Source organism: Crinia signifera, chromosome 1, assembly GCF_055691185.1.
Source record: "Crinia signifera chromosome 1, ASM5569118v1, whole genome shotgun sequence".
In the NCBI taxonomy this organism is placed as follows: domain Eukaryota; kingdom Metazoa; phylum Chordata; class Amphibia; order Anura; family Myobatrachidae; genus Crinia; species Crinia signifera.
The window spans coordinates 321,093,437-321,120,908 of NC_139217.1; the positions used below are offsets into that span (position 1 = coordinate 321,093,437).

General features: G+C 42.4%; 1 protein-coding gene across 3 annotated transcripts in view; it reads right to left on the minus strand.

Annotated features, from left to right (window-relative positions):
• The window catches only part of SHC3 (SHC adaptor protein 3), a 185,540-nt gene that overhangs the window by 52,284 nt on the left and 105,784 nt on the right, over positions 1-27,472 (minus strand). For all 3 annotated transcript variants that reach the window (XM_083187450.1, XM_083187442.1, XM_083187432.1), the window contains one exon: positions 7,075-7,138. In XM_083187450.1, the coding sequence (XP_083043576.1) occupies positions 7,075-7,138 (64 nt within the window). The remainder of the gene's footprint in view (positions 1-7,074; positions 7,139-27,472) is intronic.

Consider the following 27,472-nt stretch of genomic DNA (forward strand, 5'->3'; position numbering starts at 1 on the left):
CACCCCCCCAGACTACTCATTGCTGGCGATCCCTGGGGTATCGATCCAGCACATACATTACATACATAATTACATGTATGTATATACAGGTATGTGCCTAGCGATCCCTCCCTTCACTGCTTGGTCGGTGCAGCACAAACTGAATTGGAGCATGACACAGGGGTGTTATATGTATGGGCACTAACCTGGGCATTATGTGTAACCATCTCTACTCTGGGCATTATGTATATGGGCACTACTCTGTACATTATACAAGTGCGCTACTCTGGGCATTATGTATATGGGCACTGCTCTGTACATTATACAAGTGCGCTACTCTGGGCATTATGTATATGGGCACTACTCTGTACATTATACAAGTGCGCTACTCTGGGCATTATGTGTATGAGGCACTATGGACATTATGTGTAAGTGTCACTACTTTGTGCATTATGTGTATGGGGCACTATGGGCATTGTGACAGCGCAACTACGCATTGTGTAAGGGGGCGCTTCTGTGGACATTATGGGAGTTTTTCTGGTTCACTCGCAAAGGCAAATATGGACAAACTGATATCTATATTGCAGTGTAAAAATAAAGCAGCCAGCATTTACCCTGCACAGAAACAATATAACACCCAAATCTAACTCTCTCTACACTTGTTACATCTGCCCCACCTGCAATGCACATGGTTTTGTCCATTAGACAGTGAATTTGCCTATGCGAGTGAACCAGAATAACCCTCTATGTGTAACCTACACTACTCTGGTCATTATGTGTAAGCGGCATTATGTATAAGTAGCATTACTGTGGGCATTATATGTAAAAGGCACTATTACTGTTGGCATTATATATATTAGGGGCACTACTGTGTGTAAGGGAAACTAGTGTGTGGTGTGGTGTGATGTGAATCTGTGACACTACATGCAGTGTAAATTGAATAAGATTATCCTACTGTGTGCCGTAATTTGTAAAAACACTCCATATGTGAACATTACCCCTTTTTTTTTATCGTGCGAGCCTCAACCATGCACTGTCTATTATAAGGTATGGGAGGGCGCAAATTTATAGTTTGCAGGAGGGCGCCCAACACCCTTGCACCGGCCCTGGTCCTCCTGCTGCTGCTCATCTAAAACCTGGTCTGGATTTTCCACTTGTGGAAATATGTTTTATCTGCTAAACACTGTATAGGTCATTGTTATATTTCCAGAAGGGTATAAATACATTAGAGATAGTACAAAGAAGGGCAACTAAATGTACATGGTGTACATCAATAAACTCTGTGCATTTTGAACTAGATTACATTGCATCTATTTCAAAACGCATATGATGGGCTAAAGCACTGTGCGTTTTGAACTAGATGTAAGAAACTGTAAATAATAGATGTGATGCAATCTAGTTCAAAAAGTACGTACAGTACGTACGCCGTCCTTCCCCCCTCCGCGGCGCCAGGCAGGGGGAAAGCCGCTCAGTGTGTATGCCCTGAGTGGCTTTCTTCGCAGAGATGAATGTGATCATCGCTGTCCATATACACTAGGCATAGTCACCCAGTGGGTTTGGACCTTTAGCCACACTTAAGCAGTCAATAATCATCTAGTGCTTGGAGCTCAAAGACCTTGAGGCATTCAAATAACTATGAGCATATAACACTGTATACTAAAAGGCCATAGGTGATTACATCACGTAATGGTTCTAGAGATTTTATTATCTCAACAAATAATGAGTAACAGTATTACTTAATCTATTGCTTTATATAAAACAAATTACTAGATGAGTAACCGTGATTCATCATGCAAGACCTCAATGGTAGTTCTTCTAGAGTTTGCCAATACATACTTTATTCCAATCTCTAGATAATGGCAATATTAATGTAAATAGATAAAACTTTACATTAGAAAAGCACATCAACGTACTTTACAGGTTGAACAAAGGCAGTTATAAAATAAGATTGGGTGTTTTTAGTCACAAATAGCATTTTGTTCCAGCCAGAATGCCTACTGCTTAGTAGGAGTGGATGATCCATTGTAAGTGTCACAGGGTTGATTGAGTACATAAGAAGCATAAAATAGAGTTGTGATCCAGTTAATAGTCAACAGAAATCACAATGATTTTCCTGCAACTTAAAATAGCTATCGGCTTGGAAGGTCAGTTGCCAAGCTGCCAGCAATGTGCCTTTCTCCGCTTAGTTAGCATTCCACCTTGTTTTCAAAAAATGTTTTATTGACCATGTATAATCCCTGGCAATGAGCTTGTAACCTCCTGGCAATGAGCAGGTAATCACCTGGCAATAAGCATGTAACTCCTGTCAACGACAAGAAACCCCTGGTAGGTAAGAAAAAAAAATGTATTGGGGGTGGGAGGGGGGCACCAGAATTTTTTTTTTGGCAGGGGGGGAGGGGGGCACAATATTTTTAGTTACACCACTGAATAGACAACTATAAGTGTAAAGGTGCCCATACACTAGTAAGATTTATCTTCAGATCTGGCTGGTTGGAACAAAAACATGGTTATGGATGAGTGACAGTTTGTCTGTTTTCCAGCATTTCCAAGCAAATGGTAAACTGTCATTAGCTCTCATCCATAACCATGTTTTTGTTCCAACCAGCCAGATCTGAATATAAATCTGCGTGTGTATGGCCACCTTTAGCATGCCCTAGCATTCATGGCCCTGCAATACGCCTGTACATGGTTAAAAAGCACAACACATAAACATCATGTAACAGCTAGTGACTTGCAGACATTGGTCAGTTCCTGGAAAGTCTGTGTAATGTGTTAAAGAGACAGTCATTTAAATATTTATTATATTGTATTAAAAAAGGACTCTGAGACTTGTATACATTTACAAGGAAGGCCTTCAGACCAAGTAGAATTAGCATCCTTGCTTGGCAAAAAAAAAGGTACTCTTTACCTAGCACGGCGCCCATCGCGGTCATCGCGGGCATTGAATGCACTAAAAAATCGGGTGCGACGCGACCGACGCGATGCCCGCGATTTCCCATAGGGAACAATGTTAAATTTCTCAATTGACCCAATTTTTCTGTTCAATGCCTCAATTGACACGATTTTTCCATAGGAATCAATGTTAAATGGCCCACAGAGGCCAAATAGCCACCCTGAAGTGTGAAATGGCCCCCACAATTGTTAACGCCACCCCACGATCAACGTGAACCCGAAGCGTGGCGAGCGAAGCGTGGCGAGCGCAGCGAGCCCGCGAGGGGCGGCGGTACGCGTCCTACGACCTTTTCATACCCCCACTATCCACGTCGGCGTGGAGTTGAGAATAGAATAGTGTGGCGAGCGCAGCGAGCCACCGAGCCCGAAGCGTGGCGAGCGGACGAGGTTACCTGTGAAGCCCGCGAAGGTACGCGTTTACCTGTGAAGGTATCCGCTGCGCTCGACACGCTTCGGGTTCGGTGGCTCCCTGCGCTCGCCACACTATTCTATTCTCAACTCCACGCCGACGTGGATAGTGGGGGTATGAAAAGGTCGTAGGACGCGTACCGCCGCCGCTCGCCATGCTTCGGGTTGACGTTGATCGTGGGGTGGCGTTAACAATTGTGGGGGCCATTTCACACTTCAGGGTGCCTACTTGGCCTCTGTGGGCCATTTAACATTGTTTCCTATGGAAAAATCGTGTCAATTGAGGCATTGAACAGTAAAATCGGGTCAATTGAGAAATTTAACGTTGTTCCCTATGGAAAATCGCGGGCATCGCGTCGGTCGCGTCGCACCCGATTTTTTTTTTACCTACGATGCCCATGATCAAAATCGTGGGCGCCGTGCTAGGTAAAGAGTACCAAAAAAAACATGCCCTTTGAAATGAGTGGGTGCGCGCTAATTAATCAAAGCAAGATATTTTTTCTAGTATTAACTACTTATTACCCCAATTCATACAGACCCTTTCTTTATTTTGCTACATTTTTACAATACCAGCCTAAGCTAAAGTACTAGTGTTTGTCTGAGAATAACAAGGGGAGACGCTTCTTTTGTTTGGCAAATATTCCACATATACAAGAGCAACAAGACAAATAAATAGTCAATGCGGGAAATCTGCCAATTTGTGACTAATAGATAAGTATATATTTCTTAGTAGATGGATTTCTGACCCTGTTTAGATACAGCCAGGAGAAATGCTTGGAAATGTTTTGAATGTCTACTTTTGGGATGTGGCTTATATTGCTGGTAATTTTCTGGCTATTAAAGGTATTAGAGGCTACAAAAATAAAATCTCCTGCCATTACCATAACACTGTCAATATAAGCATATCGCTTGGCAAGTAGATGAATTCAAAACTGTTTATCCCACACATTTGGGCCATTCTAACTGCTTCACTCCCCTGCGCGTTCGTACAGGGGAGCGATGTTTATCAACTGTGCATGCGCATAAACTTTAATGCGCATGAGCAGCCACTTTGTACGAGCGGCTGTGGCGAAGTGATTATTCGCCGGCCCGTTCGCACCTAGCAGTGCGGGCGAAGCGCAGAAGCGTAAGGTAGCGCCCATAGGTGTCCTCATGAAACCGCTGGGGGTTCCCATGCTAATGCAGCCATGACATGAGTCCCGTATAGGGATGCCACAGATTTAAGACACCAGAGTGGTGTCTTCGGTTTGCGAGCGCTGTAGAAATCCTTCGATGTTCCTGGACCTTCGAATGATTTCATCCCCACAAGGCTGTGAATGGATGTTCAACCAAAATGACCCCCTTGGAACAAAATGGCTACTTAATGATATTTATTATTATTTCATTATTATTGATCGTTATGGATTACCCCATGTAATGGCAATAAGATAAAAGATTTAATGTATCATGTTAAATTTAACATGCTCACTATCAAAATTGTCTCATGCAAGATCAATATAATGTTTTAGGCAGACACAAGAGTAAGTTTTTATACATGTTAGGAAAGTTTATTTCCCAAATATTTAAAGTAAAGATGTGCCTCATGTTTTGGTTTTGGCTCTAAAGGCCCCCTTACATTTGTCCGACTTGTCATAACGACAAGTCGGACCCGATTGTCCCAGCAGCTCCCCGGGAGGGATCACATGCGATGGCACTTCATGTGCCAAGTTTTGCATGTGATAAATCGCATGCGATTTATCACATGCCACTCCCGGGGAGCTGCAGGGACAATGGGAGCGGGGGACAGCAGCAGGAATATGCCCGCAAACAGAGAGTGGGCAGGGGGGGGGTCGGGGTGCAGGGAGCCGGGCAGGAAGCCGCTGGGCAGGGAGCAGGGGGGGGGCGGCGGCGCAGAGTACCAGGGAGCCGTGCAGGAGAACACGATGCAGCAGCAGCACTTCCAAAAAAAAAAAGAAAACCCCCATACAAACGAATAGGAAGCCATTGATTGGCTGAGACCTCTCTCAGCCAATGAGCGATTGGCTGAGAGAGGTCTCAGCCAATGGCTGATTGGCTGAGAGAGGTCTCAGCCAATGAATGGCTTCCTATGCGTTTGTATGGCCCTTTTTTTTTAAGTGCTGCTGCTGCAGCGTCTTCTCCTGCCCGGCTCCCTGGTACTCTGCGCCGCCCCCCCTGCTCCCGCTGATGCTGCCCGGCTCCCTGCGCCTGACTCTGGTAGGTCCCCTGTTGTGGGGGAGCACGGCTCCGGGCAGCACATAAGATTTAGCAAATCTTATGTGCAGCCCGTCCGACCTCCCATCTCCGATCCGATGCGCACGGGGCCGCGCATCGGGTCGGAGGGGATGTCACCATATGCGATTTGGGACGATTTCACGGCCCGATTCATCCGAATCGGGCAAAATCGTGCCCAAATCGCATAATGTAAGGGGGCCTTAAGTTCATCATTATATTTAGGGTTTACAAAACCAACCACAAGTGTTTTGGCTTAGAATTTGGATATAAATCTGACATTTGGGTTTTCAACTTCTTGAACATTGATAAAAACAACTAAAATCATGTAATTCCGACAATCAAAACCCCAAATTTGGATTTAAAACCCAGCTTGGATCAGATCTCCTCAGGAGTTCCAAACCCGGAGTTGGTTCAGTTCGGATCCACAAAATTCAGGTGGGTTCAGACATCTAGAGAACCAAATTAAAAGTACATATTTTCAAATCTACCAGCATGGAATGGTGTAGTTATTCATACATGAACAGGGCAGAATGTAGGACTAGTACAAAGAAAGCTGACACTAAACCCCAACTAACTTAAACTTTCAACAATTTTGAGAAACAGCAAATGATCAAGGGCATTTGTTCCCACTAGAAAACAGGCAAAAATCACAACAGATATAGAAAATACCGCAAAATGTAATAAATGCAACAGAAGAACAAAGGGAAAGGCCCTTACGCATGTTTACAATTACAGGGAGAGGCAAAGCTACAAAAACAGAATGCTCTCACAATGTTAACAATAAGTAGCAACATGGGGGAACAGGGAAATCCAACATTTTGAAAGCTCTAATTTCACCAATTCTGACCAAACAAATATTGGAATCGGTTAAGCATGAACTTTTAATATGCTTTTTATAAATGATGCTGTTGGATTGCTGATTGTTGATGCCTGCCGATATGCAGATCAGTGTCAGAAAGGGGAATACAGGCCCTATACACTGTGTGTGTGTGTGGGGGGGGGGGGTTTGTCACAAGCGTTGATGATGATGACTAAACTATCTCTGATTTGACTATTTCTACAAGATTTTTTTTGCAGCTGTAAATGTAATATGTAAGACTGCAACTATGCACTTATATCATTCCCTACTTATTTGAACAAGGAGAGTCTTCGGGATTCACAATAAGCTTCAGTTAGTCTCTGGTTGAATGTACATAGCTAGGAAGGCACTGATCTAAATAATGAAAGTCAGGAAATCTCAACATGTTATTCTGTATTGTATCACTTGTATTACTGTGAATTTCTTGCACTTGTTTTGGAATAGTCTGATCAGCCTCTGTCAGGCCAGCACATTATGTGCAAACCATTGCTTATTTTGAAAACAGCTCCATATTGCCATATTGATCAATACTGATTACATGTCCTTCTCTCTGCCATACTGTATACTAAAATGACCATTTCAGGCTTAATTTCAAATATTGGAACAACAAATGTGTAAAGGTGCAAGAAAACAAGATAAAATACCTTTCGTTTCTTGAAGACACCTTTGGTACCTGGGACAGCCTCACACACCCGACTGAAAGCTTCTCTGCAAGAAAATACAAAGATGTATTTTTTAGTTAAGGCATAACACATCTGAATAGAAATCATTTCACTACACTTAAATATTAATTGTTAACATTGGAATTAAAGGGTCAAAAATGTTATATACACAATGGTGAGAGACAATAGACATCATTCCCCAAAGTGAGATGTAACAAAAGTGGAGTTAATACTGATACTGTAGCACTCAAAATCTAGCTTTTATCTGGCACACTTTGGAGTATTAAATATTTTTTTGATTGGTTGCTATTGGAAACATCTACACTTTTGTAACTTTACTGTAATATCGGCATCACGGCAGGCATGACATCACTCGGAAGGGTTGGAGCTTGCTTTCCTGTCCAACCTTAGGCAAAAGTCCACCAGTTACATCTCATTTTTTGTGCTCTCAACAATACATAGGTCTACTAAGGTTGCACCTTAATTTCCATCTCTTTAATCAGTGCAGATAAAGTTGTTATAGAAATAGGTTAATGAAAAGAGTAATGATGTGTACACACGGTACAATCCAGCATGAGATTTTGACTATATAGTCAAAATCGCATGCAGATCGCAAGCAGATTTTATGCAGATCGCAGAGTTTTTTTACCTTGCTATCCCGATGAGCGCTCCCGTGACAGCACAAATCGAAACCCAGATAGACAGGGCAGCAATGACTATATAGTTCAAATTGAATGTAGATAGCATGAATTGTATGTAAAATGTACAGAGTTAGCAAAGATTGTATAGCAGTCGAATCTTAAGTCGAATAGCAAGGGAATCTCCCATGTGTACACACCATAAGTTAAATAGGAATAACCATGTAGAAACATGGATACTTATTAATAGCCATCCAATGTGGTGTTAAGAAACTGCAATGCAATAATATCAGAAATATTTATTCCATGTAGAGACAGATGCATGAAAGTAAAAGGACGACAGTTGTTATTGGTTTGTAATGGAAGAATAGAAAGACATGAACAAGAGAGTTATAGTTTTATTAAAGTAAGTTTTAATAGGAGTCCGTTGAAAATTGAAAAGAAAAATAACAACATTCCAACTTTACATGACTGTCACCTTGCCAATGAGAACAGAAACACAGTGGTGGTGGTTGGCATAGTGAAAATAAGCCAAAAGGTCATGTTTCAAATGAATTTTACATAGGTAATGTGAGGATGTTCTTGGTCTTGTATTAGTGCATTAGTTCATTTTTTCTTTAAATGTAGTCCAAGCTTGCTTGTTCCCTCACACTGTCACTCCATCATCTGCAAACATCATCCTAAAAATGAAAGTTAACATAAATTATAAATAACACATATAGACATGTGCAAATATAATCTAAAACAAGAAATCAATACTACTAGTGGTATTTACAGTGGCATGAATAGCAATAGTGCTCAAAAGTTGCCTACTTCACCTAGAAATAGAATCTTTAACCAAGCAGTGGCGCTGATCTAAACTCCTGCTTTCTTCTGACTTTACCTTTATGCAGAAACTGGGAGCGGCATGACACTCTAGGCCAGTGGTTCTCAAACGTTTTATAATCAGGGCACCGTAGAATATCAGATTTTTTCACGGCACCCCTAGGTGAGAAGTTTCTTATTTAAGAATTCATAAAAAAGATTACATTTATTAAATTGTGTTTATACATCATCCTTAGGGTCAGTTATGTGGTGAGGGACAGGATTTGCTTCTGTTTGTCCATATACGTTATGATGAGAAGCCACAAGCACTGTTTTTTCCTATTACATTGACCATAAATAATTTGACTTGGTCCTGGACCACCAACCCAAGGCACTCCTGCAAGTGTCCTGAGGCACCCAGTTTGGGAACCACTGCTCTAGGCAACAGTATCCTTTGCAAACACTACTAGGCTTAGGAGCATTTGTACCAATTGTTGGGTTTCAATCCATAATTGTAATTTCTTATAGCCATTGTTTGTGGTTGTAACAAATGAAGTACTGCATGGATATAGCAATGTTCACATGCCGAGACAGGTGCTTCAAAAGGAGCGCATTCCTTCAATGTGTCCAGAGAGAAGGGACTGTATCACCATGCAATTAAAGGGAGGGCTGCAGATGTACCCTCTCATGTTAGTTGTTGCAAAATATGATCCATAGGCTAGAGTGACTAACGCCATTGTTAGCTGCGGGGGACAAATTCCAGAGCTTGGTAAATTTGAAAGCATCACATCCCCCATAGAAAACGATGGAGCTACAGCTACTATTGGTAATGGAGATGCCCCAGAAGATTTAGGGGGTTATTCAATGTGTGCCGATATTTTCAACAGTCGGAAATATCATACATTTTTTGACAAGTGTAGGTTGAATACAATCTTTCTGGCAGTCGTAAATATAAATATATTAGGGGCCAATATAAGGAACTGTCAAACACCCTTTTTTCTACTAGAAAGGAATCTAGGACGTGAGGGCACGAGTTTAGATTAGAAGAAAAAACATTTTGTTCATCTAGAAAAAATATCTTTGCAGTCAGAGCAGTCAAACTTTGGAACTCTATTCCTGGAGAAGTGTTGTCAGCAGACACTATAAATATGTTTAAAATAAGGTTGGATAAACATTTATTGGTTAAAAACATCCATGGGTACGAATAAGTAACAAAATCTGTCTTTAAAATATCATAACATACTATACAACATAGGATAAGCTACTATCACGGCGAATGAAATAACTCAAGCAACACCAAAACTTCCTCTTTGGTGTTGCTTGAGTTATTTCATTCGCCGTGAGTGCCGCCATCCATATCTCGTTATATATATATATATATATATATATATATATATATATATATATATATATATATATATATATATATATATATATATATATATATATATATATATATATATATATATATATATATATATATATGATCAAGAAAAGGCTGGCACTCTGGGGTCTTTCAAAAAACGTGCTGTATTTGTAGCAATAAAACGACCAACGTTTCAGGGGTGGACCCCTTTGTCAAGGTGCGTGGTGATAACGATAACAATAAAAATACATATGATAAAATAATATTCACACAATCAAAGTTTAAAAGTCCTGTGTATATTATATATAGTTTGTATTCCCCCAACTTTGAGGGCGATTCAGACCTGATTGCACAGGTCCGAATTTGTCCCCGGTACAAATGGTGGGGTTTTGTGCAAGCAAGTTTCACACATCGCTGGGATGTTCGCACCAGGGTGGAAAGACAGGGGGAGGTCGGGGGGGGGGGGTTCAGGGGACCGCCCAGCGTTTTATGGGCACACCTATTGAAACACTGGGTGTAATCCTGCAAACGCAGGCGTGTCCATGCTTGGGACAGGCGGCTGACGTCCTATGATGTTAGCACCTGCCCTCACTTCGGCCATCTCTGTCCAGGATAAAAGTAAGTATAGACTTACTTTTATCTACGAAGGGAGGGAAATTCATTGAATGATTGTTCCTCCGTGCCAGGTCTGAATCAGGCCCTTTGGGTAGTGTGGTAGAGAATTTATACTGAAAGCCACCATGCACTTATGAACTGATATTAAATATTCCCTGTACAGCACTATGTAATATGTTGGTGTTATATAAATAAATGATAATACTCAAATCAAACCTTGCAAAGTACCCTTACTGGTACACTTGTACTTCCCTGGTATGACTACAACCACATTATATTCATCCTGCTTGCTTAAGTGTTTTTGCAATGATGGCTGCCCTCAGCTTTTAAGTCCAATGTACTTCACAGCGGAACCCCTATCTTTCATTCTTTCAATTTAATTTCCTTTGATGATATGATTGATTCAGTTTATGATCAGAGAGAAACTCAGTCAAGTCTCCAAACACAAGACAATAGCAAAATGATCTCTTCCTCTTTTTCAATTAGCAATTGAATGGCAAAAGCAAATGCTGAACAGCAAGTAATGACTACTGTGTGGCACATAAGCTTCTACAGATGTACTGAAACACATATAGAAATTAAAACAATATATTACTAAATATTAACCAAAAAACGTATACTCCTGTAAATAGAGTATTTCATTGATTATGTCCATCTTGAACATACGTTATTGTATTTTTATAGTTAGTTTAAATGCTTCTGAATGCTATAAATGAAATTCAACAGACCAACACAAACATTAGTATAATACATATACCCCCATTAAAACATTGGGAGAGGGAAAATGGACATTTTTCACAATTTTTCCAGATGTTTTCCCAATTTTTTCAGGTTATCCTATTGGATCACCCAATAAGAAGTCCAGCTTTGCTTGAAAACACACAGGTTCAGTGAAACCTGAGTGATTTCACCCAGCCACAGCCCCATTTTACTGAAGATGGGGATGCTTTCGAGGATTATGCTATTTCTGCCTGAGGCTCATGCCGGGTTATCAGGGCTATATAGATAGGCTCCAATGAACCTATTACCCGCGATCAGAGATTGAGGGTAATAGGATATTACCCTAAGCTTAAAAATAGCAAACTGTGTGAAATTCTGTGCTGTTCATTTTTACGACACATAAGGCTATTCAATTAGACCTGATAAGTTAGTGCGAGCCACTTGATTTATTTTTCAGCTACCTATGCCAGGCAAAACCAAATCTCTGAAAGCAGCACAGTTTGCAAGCAAAAACAAGGTTGTGATCCGTGAAGAAACACAGGTTTCCCCGATCCTGTGTTTCAAAATGTATTTTGTATTTTTAGACAGGTGATCTTATTGGATAGCATGTAAACAAAAATAGGTGAGTCATCGGAAAAAATTGTGGACATCGACTATTTTCAGTCCTGATGTTTTACTGCGAGTAATTGTCCTTATAACATTGCCAGACATGCAGTGATGACATTCTATGACCAGATACCTAAGTATATTTGCCCTTTAGGCTTTGTACCCATGTTAAATACCCTATGCTCATGGTGGCAGAAGCTATAGCCATAAATGGGCTGTCTGGTGAAAACTCCATCAACATGATGTGTAATATGAATGTAACTCTATGTAAAGGAAATTATGAAGCGCAAATTGTCCACTGCATAGTGCAAACCAGGTGTCAACCCACCATGCGTGTTTCTTTGCTGAAGTACCTATAGATTCCCAACAAGGGGCATGGATGCTGTGTCTGCAGTTTTGTATATGGGCAGAAATTGCAGAGCCAAAAGGACATTGTTGGACCTAGTGGAGGCTTCATTGTAAGTGAGGAGCAGGAATACTGAAGCAAAACAGCGCAGTGCAGAAATGATATTTGTTTTGATCAAGCAAGATTATAAAGATGAGATAAAAGGATGGAGACTGCACATTGCACTGGGTTTGTCCATTTCTAGGCAAAATTAAATAAGGAAAACTTCACAAGCGCAGTAACGCCACAAATAATGAAGACATTCCTGATGTCCTCTCACACTCATGATTAATTTAATAATAAATTAGGCTAAAATAAGGTTGCTTTTATGGAAGGGACAAAAGCTCCCTAACAGTACTATAAACACAACTGTTACAAAAAAAAAACATGTGCACATAAAATAAATGTGCAATGACATGGGTTTACATTGATATAATCTTAAATACACATTTAAATCTAAATTGTTTTTATTTAGACTGTCCTGTAAATATGAGATATATAATCACAACCAAGTTTACTTTACTAATCTAAAAGGGAGATCTTTGTAAATCATCATACCTAGGAACTAATAACCCCACAACATAAATACTGCAGGCAGTAAAATGCATTGCTGTAATGTAACGTAGCCTCAGTGGTACCGCCACTCACCTGCCTTTTCTCTATCGTCCTACCTGCTTTTATGAAAGTTGGACCAGATTCTGCAAAATAAAGAAAAAACTATCAAGAGTCATACTAAATACACAACAGTTCAAAATAATAGTACTACACGTTCAATATACATGGGCAGTATGAAGACTCAGTTTCCATGCAGTGTACTTAATGTTAAGAATTACATATGATATGTGTTTAAAGGAAATACAGTATGTGTGACTGTGATGTCAAAAAAGGACAAAGACTGCATGCATGTTGTGACATTAATTACCTTTCCTTGTCTTCACACACAGCTACGGTTTATTATTGACTCTTAAGAAATTAGGATTTGCGTCTTTATAAGAAGTTGCTGCAGGTATCCTGATCTTCATGTGGGACCTTCAGTCATGTTCTGTTTTTTGTAGAATCCACATGTTCATTTTAATAACACAATGTTATGACAGTTACTAACTTTTCTATTACAGAATAAAGGACATTTACGTTTCTTGATGTAGTTGTTCCAGTTATTTGGAGGAAATACTAAATGATGCATACATTTGTTTCATCAGGAGTTCCATAAAGGTTGTCCAATTTGGCATTTATGTTAAATATGACCTGTTAGGCTTGGTACACATTAGAATGATGGGCAATTTGCCCAATGGTCAGAACAAATTCCCTATGTCTGTTCATCCCGGGGAATCCGAAATAGCCTGCACACTTTGTGCGATATAATGAACGACAGAATGACATTGTGTTCCATCCTTTAGTACCACCTCGCACAACTATATTCTTCAGTACAGACAACCACAAGATAGCAGGTGCACTTAATCGGTAAACACACTGCACAATATGCACAAATGGTCATTCCAATTTGCTGGAAACAACACATCTTGCCGATGTAATGTAAGTGTATGTCGGGCCTTAGTCATATTCGGGTTGGGATCATTTGGTCTACAGCATGATGGTCGACAGTCATTATGTTGACACCATTCGGTCGACATGGGAAAAGGTTGACATGGGTGTATGTCGGCATGGGCAAAGGTCGACATGGTTATAGGTCATTAGTTCGACAGGTCGCTAGTTCGACAATGTCTAGGTCGACAGTCAAAAGGTCGATGGGGAGCAGATGGGGAGACACACACAAATGTGTAAATGCATATCTGCTGAATGGTACCACTCGCTATTGGTATCTTTACACCGAGATCTGTCTGACTCACAATAAGCCCCAGTGGCTGAATGCATGGAGTATCCTTTATGTGGTTTAAGTAGCACCCTTTTATTGTTTAGTGTTCTTAGCCCTTTAGATTGAACATGCTTACCAGACTGCTTTAGCTTGGTTAAATGATCCTATTTGCATTTGCTTAATTATGGCATATGCCTTTCAGCATAGCTGTTGTTTCTGATTTATTTCCAGACAGTGGAAGCAATCAAAGCCAGACATCCTTCATTTTGCAACCAGATGTTAAAGGTTAAACGTAAGGCTGCTGATCTCAGTAACTTGATAGTCCCATATTACTCATCAATTGGGCAGAGACTAACATTTCAGTAAAAGTTGTGTCCCTGCAAATAAAATATTAGATGTATCATGTTATTATTATTATGCTGTTGATGCTGAGACTGGAATTGTTGGCAGCATTTATGAAATAGAGTTCTTTCTTAGCATCTGTGACTATTTGGCATTTGGTTCACTTTGTATTTGTCCCATACAGCAAAAATATATACATAGTAGGAAAGAGAGAGAGAGAGAGAGTGGGAGAGAATGAGAGAGAGGGAGAGAGTGCAAATGAAGAACCTTCCATTTTTTCAATCTATTAATACCAGATGTATATTCAATATACAGTATATCATACAATTTGTGGTATGTCACTGTGCATCATACAGGTTAAGGTTTTTTGGGGGGTTTTCAATGTCAGGGGCCGTGCCCCTGTCCTGTTCTCGCTTTGCTCGACTGGAGCTCGGCGGTCGGGATTCAATGTCCCGGCTGCCGAGCGTCGAGAAGGGGGCGTGGCCGCGAGTTGAGGACTGAAATAGTCGAGCTCCGGCCCGGGAGCTCGCCTATTTCCGGCTTTTCCCGGCAGAACGAGCCCGACAGCTTGTGATGTCGGGCTCGTTCTGCGGAGAAACCCTGTTCAAAGCTGTCGGGTGTAAAATCGCTCCTCATGTGAAGGAGTTGCCGGGCGCCCGCTGGTATCTCAGCAAGAGCCCGGCAAATGGACAAAGACACCTGCCTGCAGTGCCCTCTAGTCTGACAGTGTACGCAGCCTGCCCTAACAGGCCCCTGCCTCCTGCCTCCTCCAGGAAGGGAGAAAGTGGAATCACGGCCGAACTCCTATTCAGCGTTGCACCACGCTGGTGGTCCGCAGTCTGGAAAAAGGGAAAACTTTCAAAAGGGTGTAGGGCCCCATAGCAGTTGCATCCCCTGCACCCTCTATAGTTACATCACTGTATTAAACGTATACAGCAAATTAAACATAGTTGTATTTCAGTTGTCTTATAAATGAATGGCAAAAGTTGCAGCGGCTACTGCAACTGCATCTACCTCCAAATCAACCCCATTATAACAGTCCAAGTACAATTGTTCTAGCACCACGCAGCAAGCACCATTTTGTCACATATCCCCCAACCACCATTCCACCCGATATGGTGCATTTGTCTATTTCAGTTTACAGGAAGTAGACCTCTAAACTAGGGGTCAGGGCTAAGTGCAGGGCTTGATGCCAACCCACTCATCCTCCCGCCTATCACCCATATAATAATTTTTGCTTCTAACTTGGCCATACGTGTTGTATAGGGCATAAATACTTAAAATCTAGGGGAAACTGAGGAGGATGAGAATGAAGAATCAGTGGCAGGAATCAGGAGGAAATGGGAATTGGAGAAGAAGGAAGGGGAAGAGGCAAGTTATAATGACTTGTAGGATATACATGTGCCCACAAACATCTTGGCTATTTTTTTTTTTAAATTGGGTAATTTTTATTAAGTTTTCAAAAGAAAACAAACAAAACATAGTAGTTGTACAAACAGTAGCATGGCAGTAGGTGCTTACAGAAGAAAAGCATTAACCAGACTAGGATGTATGCAAACATATAGATGGATATACGTACATATTCATGCTCATTGTAGTGGGATAATATTAATGGACATCACCCCTTCCATAATAAGGATAGAAACATATTTAATCATCCGCTCGGAGGTGCCATCCGAGTATACGAATGAGAAAAAAAAAGTAAAAGTGTAGGAAGGCATGATAGTGAGGCCGTATCGCATGAGAAAGTAGCTGCTCTGGCCAGAGGAAAAAACCTAACCTATCCCTCCTACCCGAACCCCCCATCTATCCCGTTATCCCCCTAACTAGTTTAACCCACCCAAACTATCCCATCAAATTAAAGGATATCAAAAGGAGAACTGATTTTCAGCGTGAGGTAGCATAAAAGATGCAGTGACAAAAGGAGTCGTTTCTAGAAACAGGATGTACAGTAATAGGACGTTGTGAAGAGAAAAATAAAAAAAAACACAGAAATTATCCATATCTGCAGTAAGCGACTCTCCCCCCTCAGCCAATTGTGCAAACCCTACTGTTATATGGTCACAGACATATAGTACACAGTTTAATAAAACAGAGGATGGGAGCAGATAACTGAAATAGAAAAGAAAGAACAAAAAGGAAAAACAAGATCAGACTGCATATACGTAGATAAATATATGGCAGGTCCTATATTTTAGAAATACAGCACAGTATGTCAGTCCGGCCAGATGTCATAGCCTTTCATTCGTGTAGACAGGACTCTGTGTATAAAAAGGTCAGGAGGACAACTTGTAGCACCAGGAGAAACAGGATGCACAGGCCCGGAGATCATGCCAGGAGATACAGGGGAGATCAGCAAAGAAGCAGGGTCCGTGTACGCTGGGTCCTTTTTGCCAGTATAGCGGCCGCAATAAACAGAGCAGCAGTGCCAAGTTGGAGCAGGCAGAGCAGCATCTGAGTGTTGCGTGTGGGAAGGCGTCACGGAACACTCCTCCCAAGAGCGAAGAATTGCAGGATCTATATGGGCTATAGGCCCACTACCATGAGGGTCATCTTCTCCATCAGCAGCAGTGTATATATCACAATAAAAGGAGTTTAGAGAATTTACTGAGTCGAGATAGGAGATATCTCCAGGGCAGAAAAGCTCATTCATGGGACAATACAGTGCCATTTCAGTGCTGACTGTGGGACCACAGTAGTGAAGTGTATGTTCTTCAGCGAGGGTACAGGAGATAGAGAGGGTCTCCTCCTGCACATCAGCGAGCTTAGCCAGGAGTCTGTCGGTAGAGGCATAAATAGCTTGTAGCAGGAGTTTAGTTGAGGCCGCCATGTTGAATTATATACCAGGGGCAATAGTTCCAATAGATTGGTGGTGGCTAGCACACCACCAGATTCGCAGGATAAGCAGACTGCAGCAGTCTCGGCTACCCTTGCATAGTTTAGGGGGTAGATGAACGCAGGTGGTGAGAGCCGTGTATCCCCCCCCAAGGGTTCTAAAATTTTGACCGGGTGCCTATATAACCCAAGGATGCAACACAGGGCAAGCCAAGCACTGCTCTCCCGAAAGTACTCACTCAGGTAGTGACCCTCGGATAACCAACAAGGGCAGCGGTTACAGATGGCCGCTCAATGGAGACCAGAAAAGCAGGCTATCAGCAGGCACAGCAGGGCAGGGACCAGAGATATGCGTTGATGGAAGGAGTCTCCAAGATGGCGCCCGCCGCACGCAGGAGGGAGCCCAAAGCGTGTCAGGCCGGGAGATTCACAGCGTCCACAACAGGCTGTCGATACACACTTTGATCGGTGCGCCAGGTACAGCAGAGCTTTAGGGGTGGAAGTGAGTGGGTCTGAGGTGCCTAAGCTCCCCCAGGCAGGATGGGAATACAGAGTTTAACGGAGCTCACCCACTCTGCGTCCTAACACCTCCTCGGTCAAGCCACGCCCCCACATCTTGGCTATTTTTCTCAATTTGTCACAACATGCAAAACACAAAGTAGATGGATTCTAAAAAATGTAGTAAGTTGCAGCAGTAGAATTTGTATAAAGTAATAGATGAGAGAAGCACACCTGGGTGTCAGACAGGCCCCATAGGGAATGGATTGACAGGCTGGGCCCCCTCGCCCCTAACACCCCCCGCCCCCCCCCTTGATTAGCATCACTGGCGAGTGCCATACTGGCCAACTTGTTGTTACAACTCTGGCTCTCATGTGGAAAAAATATGCTCTCTTGTGTGCTCCCAAGTTAAATATGTGACCTTAGTTGTCCTTAAAAGAAAACCTGCAGTTTAATTTTCATATTTCTAACCACAACTTCAATTGTGGACTTCACCAAAATGATATATGTATGTGTAAATCTGGCTCTGGTACTAGCCAGTGCCTCCCTAGCTATCGACATTACACACCTCACTGATATGGCTTTATTTCCTTAATTCAGTGATCCTATGTTAAACTATGAGCATATGAATAGTATACCTACACAAAGATTAGAAAAGTACAAAGGACAGAAAATTTGGTTTCTGATACTTTACCCTGATAAAAATAACACATAGCATTTACATGTTTTATATAATGAAACCGTTGGCTTAAAGTTTCACAGGTATTTGGGAGTAAATGTATTGAATTGGGAGTTCTATTGAAGATGGGGTGTTGCCCATAGCAACCAATCAGAGACTATCTATTATCTTCTAGAAGGTGCTAAACAAATAAGAAGTACAATCTGATTGGTTGCTTTGGGCAACATTCCATCTTCAATAGAACTCCCATCTTAGTAAATTTACACATTAGATTGTTGGCTGTGAAAACAAAACAGTTTGCTCCACATCATTGCCATGATATATCAAAATTAAATTTCATCAGCATATGAAAATAGAATATTCATGATACATTGGTGGCTCCGTTTTCCTTTATTAAACTTTGTCTTCCACTTGGTAAATCACTTTAGCTGTTTAGTAAGCCTATAATTCTCCATGGTAACAGACATTCCTGTACTGACAGCAGGGCCGTGCAAAAAGCTTCAGTGAAATTGCAGCTATAGCACACAGAAATAAGCACCAGATTTACCAGCACATTGGGCCAGAGCCCAGTGTAGTGCAGATGTTCAAGCTATAGATTTGAGATTGCACAATGTTCAATGTTGACAGTGTACAAGGAGCTTATGATGTTTATGTGCATAAAATATGCATTTCTGTAGTATGCACTAGCAGAAAAATACTTACGCTGGCATCCGTATGTCAATTTAGCAAATCCCTACGATCTAGTGTACCCCTTCACTCCCTTGGTCTGCATGATACTGCTACAGTATCTCGTGGCTATCTTACTACCTCTCAGACCGCTCCTTCTCAGTCTCGTGTCATGACTCCACTTCCCCTGGGCTTCTACTGAATGTAGGTGTCCGCCAAGGCTCTGTTCTTGGTCTTCTCCTTTTCTCTCTCTCATATAGGGCGGGATGTATTAAGGGAAAATGCGGTAAAACGGGGGTTTTACCGCATTTTCCTATGTACCATTACCCGTCCGCCCCTCTGGGTGGCGATACCCTATAGAAGCCTATGGGCTCCTATCACCGCCCGCGTGCCCCTCCCTCCTGTCCTCCATCGATCTCCTCCTCCCCCAGCAGGTGTCACAGCCGGGAGGACATCCGGCTGCAGGGGGAGGGGGAAACGCAGGGGGACACTGGCAGCAGCCGGGATGTGACTGAGACCCCCGCACACCACATCACAGGTATTGCGGGGGTCTCCGTCACCGCAACCCGATGCTAGCCACATATGTTAGTACATATGCGGCAGCATCTCGGTGGCTATCAGGCGAAGGGCGGCGATGTATATTAATACATCCCGCCCATATTCTCTATACATTCTCTCTAGGGGCCAGATGCACTAAGCTTCAAAAGTGGTAAAAAAGAGATGGGTAAGCAACCAACCAATCAGCTCCTGCCTGACATTTTTCAAACACAGTCTGTGATATGGCAGGTAGGAGCTGATTGGCTGGTTGTTTATCACTATCTATTTGATCACTTTTGAAGCTTAGTGCATCTGGCCCTATGTGAGGTATAGAGAGGCAAAGGAGGTGCTATTATTTTTTAGATTAGCTAATTTTCTAATTTGACCTCTCCTCTCTCTTGATCTCTCTTCTGTTCTCCTCACTTGTATTTCCAACTGTCTCTCTGCTATCTCTTCTTGGATACCTAGCGCTTTAATAAACTAAACACGTCAAAAGACCCCCATACACCAGAAGGTAGCAGCCATGCTATCAGGTCTGAATAACCTCGTTCACTTACAATTACCCAGGATATTGATGGCAGTGTCATTGAATTGCTTATTGCCTGTATTAGATATATAAGTGAGCTTAACCTGTCATTGGTCAACTTTTTTGTTGCCAAAGATCAATTCCTGCTTTTTTGCAAATTAAAACTTGCTCCAGCCACACATGTAGGGCCTGATTCAGCCCTGATCGTAGCCGTGTCGATTATAGGAGGACCCTGAAGACTGTTCGCACGCACAAACGGACAGCCACGGACAGCTTTTTTGGGTGGCATCCCAGCATTTTCTGGGAGTTCTGCACAATAACACAGATGGGCCTGTCTGTTGAGAGGGAGGGCCACTGACGTCATCAGTGGCCCTGATCTTCCCACGGCTATCAGCCATCGATGGTGACTGGATTTTCCCCTCTTAGTGCGGCTGCAAAGCCATTTGCACAGGGGTGGCCCTTCTTTCAGGCAGGGAGGGGGCTAACTGATAGCAGGGCTACAAAAAGTTCCAGCCCTGCAATCAGGTCTGAATAAGCCCCGTAGTCTGCATTCTATAAATAAGAGACCCTGAAATAGTTCTTGTGGCTTTGATCTAAGCTATTCAAAATTAGAGAGTTTTTGATTCAAAAAAGTTGTATATGTTGCTAAAAGGATGCTTCAGTATATTACATAACTTAGGGCCTTATTCTAGTTCACTCTTTCTGACAAAATCCGTCTTAGATGGACAAAACCATGTGCACTGCAGGGGGCAGATGTAACTTGTGCAGAGAGAGGCCCTTAATGTGTAGATAAAGAATACTAATACAGCTTGGATATATCACATAGATCCATCTGAAGCTTTTCAAGCAGATGGTGACTAAGATGACTAACAGCAGTATAGTCATATTTGCAGTACCATATACATTTAAATCAGTTTTTAATATTAAGATATTTATACAGCACATGCCAATTTCCTACTTAACACCCATCACAAACATTGACTTTTTAACTATTTTTGACTTAAACATCTAGATCAGGGCTGGGCAACACCGGCCCTCCAGATGTTGATGAACTACACATCCCAGCATGCTTTGCATCAGTTTCAGCATGGCCACATAGCAAAACTAATGCAAAGCATCCTGGGATGTGTAGTTCAATAACATCTGGAGGGCCGGTGTTGCCCAGCCCTGATCTAGATCATATAAGCATATGAGGCTATGAGGTGCGGAGCCCCTCCTGATAGGCTGAGTAAAGCCCCAGTGATGCTAGTTTCCCCTCAATCCCTCATTCCCAAGGAGGAGCTGCAAGTGTAAACAAACTAAGGGGGGGTATTCTAATCCCTTCGGGGGGCGGGGGGCGATGGTGTGCATTTCTGCACATGTACGGATACAGGGTGTTTGCCAGGCGCACGCACTCAATGGCAGGGCGGCAGGCCAGGCGAGTCCCCCATGGGAACGCCCAGCGTTTCATGGGCATTTCCCGGGGGGCAGGCAGCTGAAATCCCCGCCCACTTACTGACGAGCATGCACTTAGATATGCATGCACCCACCAAGTGCCCATTGGTGGCTATAGAAATACAGGGGAGCACTAATCATTTTGTTCCTTATATTTCTGCAACAACACCGGCTCAAAAATCCCAGGGCTGGTTATATTGGACCCCACGCAATTTTTTTATTATTTGTTTATTTAATGTTTTCAGCAAAATATAATTTTTTTCAGTTTATTTTACTTTCCACCAAAATATGGATGGAAAATGTGTTGCATTTTAGATTACGATTTTCTGCTGAATTCCCAGCCAATTCATCAGTACGAATGTTAGTAAATGAGCCAACCACCGTAGAACTCATGGCCATACAGCTGAATTCTACTGATGGTGTACTCATTAGTACACCCGAATTTGGCTGAAGATGCCATTCATAAACATGGCAAATCAGCTGAATTCAGCTATTAGTAAATTGATTACATACGCAGGCTTTATTTTCCAGGTTTTTACAAATGGGTTGTCAGGGCACTTGCAGTCCATGTGGATTGTGGTTAAGATTTTAAAGTACAAATATTCTTGCCTCCAAATATGTGCAATCTCGGTAGAATTTATGATCCACTGGTAGGTCTATTGATCAGAGAAATCTATCTGCAGATAGACTGAAAAAAAAAAAATCTTCCACAGACTGTATCCTCAGAAGCCAAGGCTTTCTCAATTAATGGGCGGGGGTTTTGATGTTCTAGTGGCCGAGCTCATAGCAATGGTTGCTGGTGTTTTACATGCAAACATATGTATACAGACAACATTTTATCATTTAAAATTGGCACCCAAATATGGCATGGTCTAGTGGGAATGAGAATGACCTTGTGGCTGACTCTGGTTCTCATCATTCACTAGGGGCATGTCTAGCACTCTATTAAAGATGGGCTTCTTCCATGCCTTGCACATGCAAATAACCATTTGCTAGTGTGGCAGAGTGGGTCTTTCCCACATGATGAGGGAAGGGTTAATCACCTGCAGCTCAGAACCACACCCTTTCCTTACTTAAGATGGTACTTGTTTCCTAGAATGGCGCCCACGATTTCCATCGTATGGGCTCCTAAAAATCTCATCGCATCCCCCTGGAATATTGCTGCATGCGATACGTTGCGATGCAATTCGATTTTAATTGTACAAGCACCCATGCCATGAGATGTGTGCTTACAATGAGATGTAACCCCCAGTATCCACGCCATCCCGAAGCATGGCGAGCGGTGGCGGTATGCGTCCTCCTACCTTTTCATACCCCCACTATGCACGTCGGCAAGGAGTTGATTTTAGATAGTGTGGCGAGCTGCGCTCGCCACTCTTCGGGTTCGTATTCCGCGTCCCACACTAAAATGAACTCCACGCCGCCGTGGAAATTGGGGGTATGAAAAGGTCGGAGGATGCGTACCGCTGCGCTCGCCACGCTTCGGGATGGTGTGGATACTGGGGGTTACATCTCATTGTAAGCTCCCATCACATCTCATGGCATGGCTGCTTGTACAATTAAAAATCGCATCGCATCCCATTTGCTGGCATGTGATGCTATGCAATATTTAATTGTACAAGAATAGCATCGCACACCACTAAATAAGGTACACGATGCCATGCGATGGGCACCGTGCTAGGAAACAAGTACCCTTAAGACCAGCTAAGATATAAAAACCAGGCCAGATGAGTTAGTATAGGGGAATCTCTGGGAGAGGCTGCACCTTTAGCAGCTCTCTGCCCTAGAGGAATCTGCACTCTCTGCCTAGTTGCACTGCTACCTTCAAGTAAGCTGAACTGTTATATTTGAACTGTTGATGGTATCCTTTGTAAGGAGCTATTATTGTGGCTATGCCTGTCAGCCGGGAATAAAGCTTACTTGTTTGCAATACCTCTGCACAGATTGATCGTCTGGAACTTACCCACTACAGTGTGGTATCAGAAGTGGGATAAGTGTGTCCTGTGTAGAGGATCCTCAACAGGTGACCATGGAGGCCTGCAACAGACGTTGGACTTCTTCAAACTGCAGCAAGCAACAGTGAATGCTCTGGAAAATTCAGGTCTCAGGCGACGTGGAGGCCTTTCTTGCAACCTTTGAAAGAGTTGCTACCTTGCATGCTTGGCTCAAGAGTCCTGGGCCCTACGGATTGCCCCTCTGCTAATAGGGGAGGCCCAAGCTGCATATGCCTCCCTCTATCTGGAAGATGTAAAAGATTGACCAAGATTGACCAAGTAAAGGCTTCTATAGCCAACTGGTTTAACACAACACACCAGTTTCAAAATTGTCCTCCTCGCTGGGTTAATCCCAAATGTATTCCAGGTGTATCCTGTTCTCTGGATCTGTTATAGTTCCCTGGCTCCCAGTTATCCTGCTCCACAGGTTTAGCCTGGTTCACCACATTCAGGAGGTTATTCTGATCGGAGCGGCCAAACGTGCGTACGTTCACTATTAACGTACGCTCTCCGTACGCGGCCGTTGGGGTTAAGTCCACCCACAACTCAGCCACATACGTACGGCCAGAAACAACGTCGAAGGGGAGTGGCGTACAATTGAGCGTATGCCAACGTACACGGACGGACCAGCCCTTACACTCCGACAACTGGCGTACAACAGAGCGTACGCCACCGTTTACAGACGTCTCTCGTCCGTCTTCCCACCGACTTCTTGCGGCTATCTGAGCGTACGCCAGCTTGCACGGACGGGTCCCTATTGTTTTCAATAGAAAACTCAGCTTATGTCACCGCTCGTGAGAGTGAGCGTACGTCCGTGCACGCTGGCATACCCTTCACATATATGGACCTGCAAATCTTGCCTATCAACTACAATTCTGACAATTAATTAATTATTCTAATTGTTATTCAATTATTGTTTTCTATTAACTCAATTGAAGATTGTGTGCAAAATAGTGGGCATGGGCTTAAAACATTGCTGAAACATCCTTTGTAGGTGTTAGATGTGGTTTATGTTATTGTATCATAAATACAAAACCTATGTTTGTATTAGAGTGAACACGTTGACACATGTCGACTTGTGTAGATTGAGTGTGCTACTGTGTAAAGTCTACGAAAGCACGTAGTGAATGTGTCTAACTGTTTAACAAATACCTACCTTAGCATATATAAGCAGGTCTTAAAAAGATTCTTACCTTAAATTAAACAAACCTTTAAATGTCGAGAAGTATAGAAAGATAAGCTTCCAATGTGTTTGAGTGCTGTGTGTGGCTTGCAGGTAGTGAAATCATGGTTTGGACTTAATAGACTGCAGCATTGCTTATTACATTCAGGTGTATGTGTTTGAGTAGTAATCAGCGTAAATTAGAAAACCCAGGCGCACGCTGGCATGCGGTATCTGTAGGGGTGGTCTGAGGTGGCGGTTGGCGGCCGCCTGTTTTGTGTCCGAAATGAACGGTGCTTTAGGCGATCGTGCGGTAGTAGCACCGTTCATTTTTGGTGCACACCCCCGTATTTACGCCCATTTTCCCTCATTATTTCGGCCGCTCCCCTCAACACGCCCCTATGCCGCCCCCAATGCCCGTACTCTCGCGTACAGGTTTTTTCGCACGGAGAGACCCGTCCGTAAGCGTTGTGGAGTGTTCGCGCCTGCGCATTGGCGATTGTACACATGCGCAGATCATGAAAAACCCCGGAACGTACGCGTACAACCCGGCCGCACCAACCAGAATAAGGCCCTCTGTCTGGGTTCTATAGACTATTCCAGCCTGGTCAAGTCCTTCATAAAGCGCTTTATCTTTCTGCATCAAGCGCCACTTGCTGTACCACCAAAGAGTCTAACCCAGGTCCATAAGATTTGCCTGACATGACAGAAGCACACTACACAACTTTTTATTGAATTTCATTTAAATAAATATAATTACTATAAATTTATCTATGAACAATTAATCTATTGTGAATAGAACAGGCAGGGGTCGATGTTAATGTTAATGTGTGGGTTGTTTCAATGTACAGTACCTTCTACAGGCTATGCAGAACTGGGTGGAAATGCAAGTACTCATTTTTTTAGATATTCAGGTTACACCAAGTATAGATGTGGTCCTGGTGTGCATAATGATGGAGGGTATCATGTAATAGCATACAGATTTTAAGTGGCAACATTGTACAACTGTAAATAAAGCACATTAAACACGTGTTTTAATAACAAGCTATGCATCAGGTCAATAGTGTAAATAATAGCCCAAAACATATTCTACAGTATATATGCTGTTCTAGAGTATCGTTCCAAAATAAGAAAAATTGTATATTAGATCAGAACTTTATTGCCCAATTTATATTTAAATCAGTTATCACTGTCCAGAGAACAATAAAACTAATATAGTCCGATGTAAAAATAATTACATGTCTATTTCACAGCAAAGAAACCAGTATTAATTCACATCTTTTTGCCCTTTTGTACACAGTTACAATTTCATTGTAATTTCACTTAATAATCTTACTGAATAAAAGAGTCCACTGCTATAATGCCTAGATCCTTCCTTTTTTACCTGCTATTTTAGTATCCAAGCACCCTTTTTTTTATTATCCAGATACAGTATAACAGTTTTCACTGTTTTAATATCTAATTCCAAGAGCTAGTAAGACAAAACCTCTTGTTATTATCAATACTACACAGGGGTATACAGGAGCCCACAGTGTGTCCACTGTAGGGTCCTGCATACCCCAGGGACATATTTATCAATAACCAATGAGCCCATCTGTGATATATTTTTGGTAATGCTAGTGCTGCCTTCAGTAGTAATCTGTATTGTTAGCTAACCCATGCTTTGGAACAACCACCACTGCTGATATTCCATCACCATTGTCACTGTCTTCTTTACATTTCTTAATTTATTTATAATGGAATGAGGTATTACATCTAACTTATGTCTGTACATGACCAAATGCTTATTTCTCAGAGCACAGTAATTGTGTAGAAAATCCTGTCTACATGCGGAAATTGATCTTTAAAACGAAGTCAAATGATTTTACCATTTTAATGGGTCTATCTACTAAGCCCTGGAGCAGTGGCAGATCCAGAGGTGGGGCTGCAGTGCAGTCCAAAGTTTAAATAGGGAAGATGCACCAAATGCAGTGAGTCAGTTTAGGATGACAGTTGGCAGTAGGTGTGGCTCCCCTATTTGAACTGCCCTGCAGACCCACCTCTGGAGCCGCCACAGCCTTGGAGTGTCGATAGGTCGACAGTCACTAGGTCAACATAGACACCAAAATAACAATAAAAACTTGTGTCATTGCTTTTGTCAATATCAACATACACCATGTTGACCTTTTTCAAGTGTCGACCTACAATCAATTGAATGTCAACCTACACACTGTAAACCTAATAATCCACAACCCTCCTAACTGTCATTTTTAAACACAGCCTGCAACATGTCAGTTAGGAGCTGACTGGCTAGTGCTATCTCCACTCACTTTATCTCTTCACAAGGCATTAGTATATTGACACATACATGTTATAATTTAAACTAATTTTCTCTTTCGTCCATCCTGGTGACACAGCTCGACATTGGGATGTAGGAGGGTCCGCAGGAGACAAGGCACCTATGCTAAAAATCTTTGGGAGCAGGCTCCTCCCTTCTGCATCCCATGATGCTTCAGTTCGTTTTAGGTGCCCACAGGAGTGGGTGCTATGCTGATCGGCTGCTGCTGCAGCCGCCTTTTTTCTTTGGATTTTTATCAGAAGTAGCTAGGTTTTTTATTATATTATTAACTCACTAGTTAGAGCAGGTTTTCCAGTGTGTTACTTCTTACAAAGTACGATTTTGGGTGGTCAGACGCACAAGACAATATTATATACCTATATAAACAGGTGGCCCCCCGTGTGGGTATAGCGTCAATAATTTGTTGTAGACTCCCAGGGGGT